A 1,910-nucleotide genomic window follows, 5' to 3' on the forward strand; every position below is an offset into this window, starting at 1 on the left:
CTAAGGCATAGAGAAACGCCTGGTCACAACCTAAGACTGAGAAAAGCCTGGTCACAACCTAAGACTGAGAGAAACGCCTGGTCACAACCTAAGGCAGAGAGAAACGCCTGGTCACAACCTAAGGCAGAGAGAAACGCCTGGTCACAACCTAAGACAGAGAGAAACGCCTGGTCACAACCTAAGACAGAGAGAAAAGCCTGGTCACAACCTAAGACAGAGAGAAAAGCCTGGTCACAACCTAAGGCAGAGACAAACGCCTGGTCACAACCTAAGACAGAGAGAAACGCCTGGTCACAACCTAAGACAGAGAGAAAAGCCTGGTCACAACCTAAGGCAGAGAGAAACGCCTGGTCACAACCTAAGACAGAGAGAAAAGCCTGGTCACAACCTAAGGCAGAGAGAAAAGCCTGGTCACAACCTAATGCAGAGAGAAAAGCCTGGTCACAACCTAAGACAGAGAGAAAAGCCTGGTCACAACCTAAGGCAGAGAGAAACGCCTGGTCACAACCTAAGGCAGAGAGAAACGCCTGGTCACAACCTAAGACAGAGAGAAAAGCCTGGTCACAACCTAAGGCAGAGAGAAACGCCTGGTCACAACCTAAGGCAGAGAGAAACGCCTGGTCACAACCTAAGACAGAGAGAAAAGCCTGGTCACAACCTAAGACAGAGAGAAAAGCCTGGTCACAACCTAAGACAGAGAGAAAAGCCTGGTCACAACCTAAGGCAGAGAGAAACGCCTGGTCACAACCTAAGACAGAGAGAAAAGCCTGGTCACAACCTAAGACAGAGAGAAAAGCCTGGTCACAACCTAAGGCAGAGAGAAAAGCCTGGTCACAACCTAAGACAGAGAGAAAAGCCTGGTCACAACCTAAGGCAGAGAGAAAAGCCTGGTCACAACCTAAGACAGAGAGAAAAGCCTGGTCACAACCTAAGACAGAGAGAAACGCCTGGTCACAACCTAAGGCAGAGAGAAAAGCCTGGTCACAACCTAAGGCAGAGAGAAAAGCCTGGTCACAACCTAAGACAGAGAGAAAAGCCTGGTAGGGGTCCCGGACCCCATGTTGAATACATTCATGGCAACATTATGTGTTTTGTGTGATGTCAGAGCAAAGCTATGACATCACAGCTGTGATGTCTGAGCAAAGCTATGTCAAATATTATATATTCGCGCTCATGACTTCATTACACTGAATTTTGGAATTTCCTGAATTCTGACTTTGGCAAATCCAGGCACCATGGAACTAAGAACCATCTTGATTGTTTTGTTTTCCGTGATCGCAGTGACCTCAGCACATGATATCAAATACGAAGACTGTGGTTCTCCTTCGGGAAAAGTGACCACGGTCTCCATCCTTCCCTGCCCTCGTCAACCATGTGAGCTCATCAAAGGTCAGAACTACGGAATCCAAGTGACGTTCACCAGTAGCGTCCAGAGCAAAACGTGCACGCCGCGCGTCTACGGAATAATTGGCGGTAAGAAGGTACACTTCCCTCTCCCCGAGGTGGACGGCTGCAGATCTGGAGTTCATTGCCCCGTCGAGGAGCACAGGACCTATCGCTATGAGACGCAGCTGCCTGTGGAGGCTCATTATCCCCTGAGGACTCTCCACGTGGACTGGCTACTGAGAGACGATAAGGAAAATAACTTATTCTGCGTTAGGTTCCCAGTTCAGATTGTGGACTGAAGGTGTTTGATCCAGTACAGATTGTGGACTGAAGGTGTTTGATCCAGTACAGATTGTGGACTGAAGGTGTTTCCAGTACAGATTGTGGACTGAAGGTGTTTCCAGTTCAGATTGTGGACTGAAGGTGTTTCCAGTTCAGATTGTGGACTGAAGGTGTTCCCAGTTCAGATTGTGGACTGAAGCTGTTCCCAGTTCAGATTGTGGACTGAAGGTGTTCCCAGTTCA

General features: G+C 48.6%; 1 protein-coding gene across 1 annotated transcript; it reads left to right on the top strand.

The window, feature by feature from the left end:
• Positions 1-1,235: 1,235 nt before the first annotated feature.
• Positions 1,236-1,685, top strand: LOC306918902 (NPC intracellular cholesterol transporter 2-like; the record flags this gene model as incomplete). The annotated part of the gene is made up of 1 exon (XM_079531747.1): positions 1,236-1,685. The coding sequence occupies one exon, from the start codon at positions 1,236-1,238 to the stop codon at positions 1,683-1,685; it is 450 nt and encodes a 149-aa protein (XP_079387873.1).
• Positions 1,686-1,910: the final 225 nt, after the last annotated feature.

This window comes from Electrona antarctica, assembly GCF_951216825.1.
Source record: "Electrona antarctica genome assembly, contig: scaffold_884, whole genome shotgun sequence".
Lineage (NCBI taxonomy): Eukaryota > Metazoa > Chordata > Actinopteri > Myctophiformes > Myctophidae > Electrona > Electrona antarctica.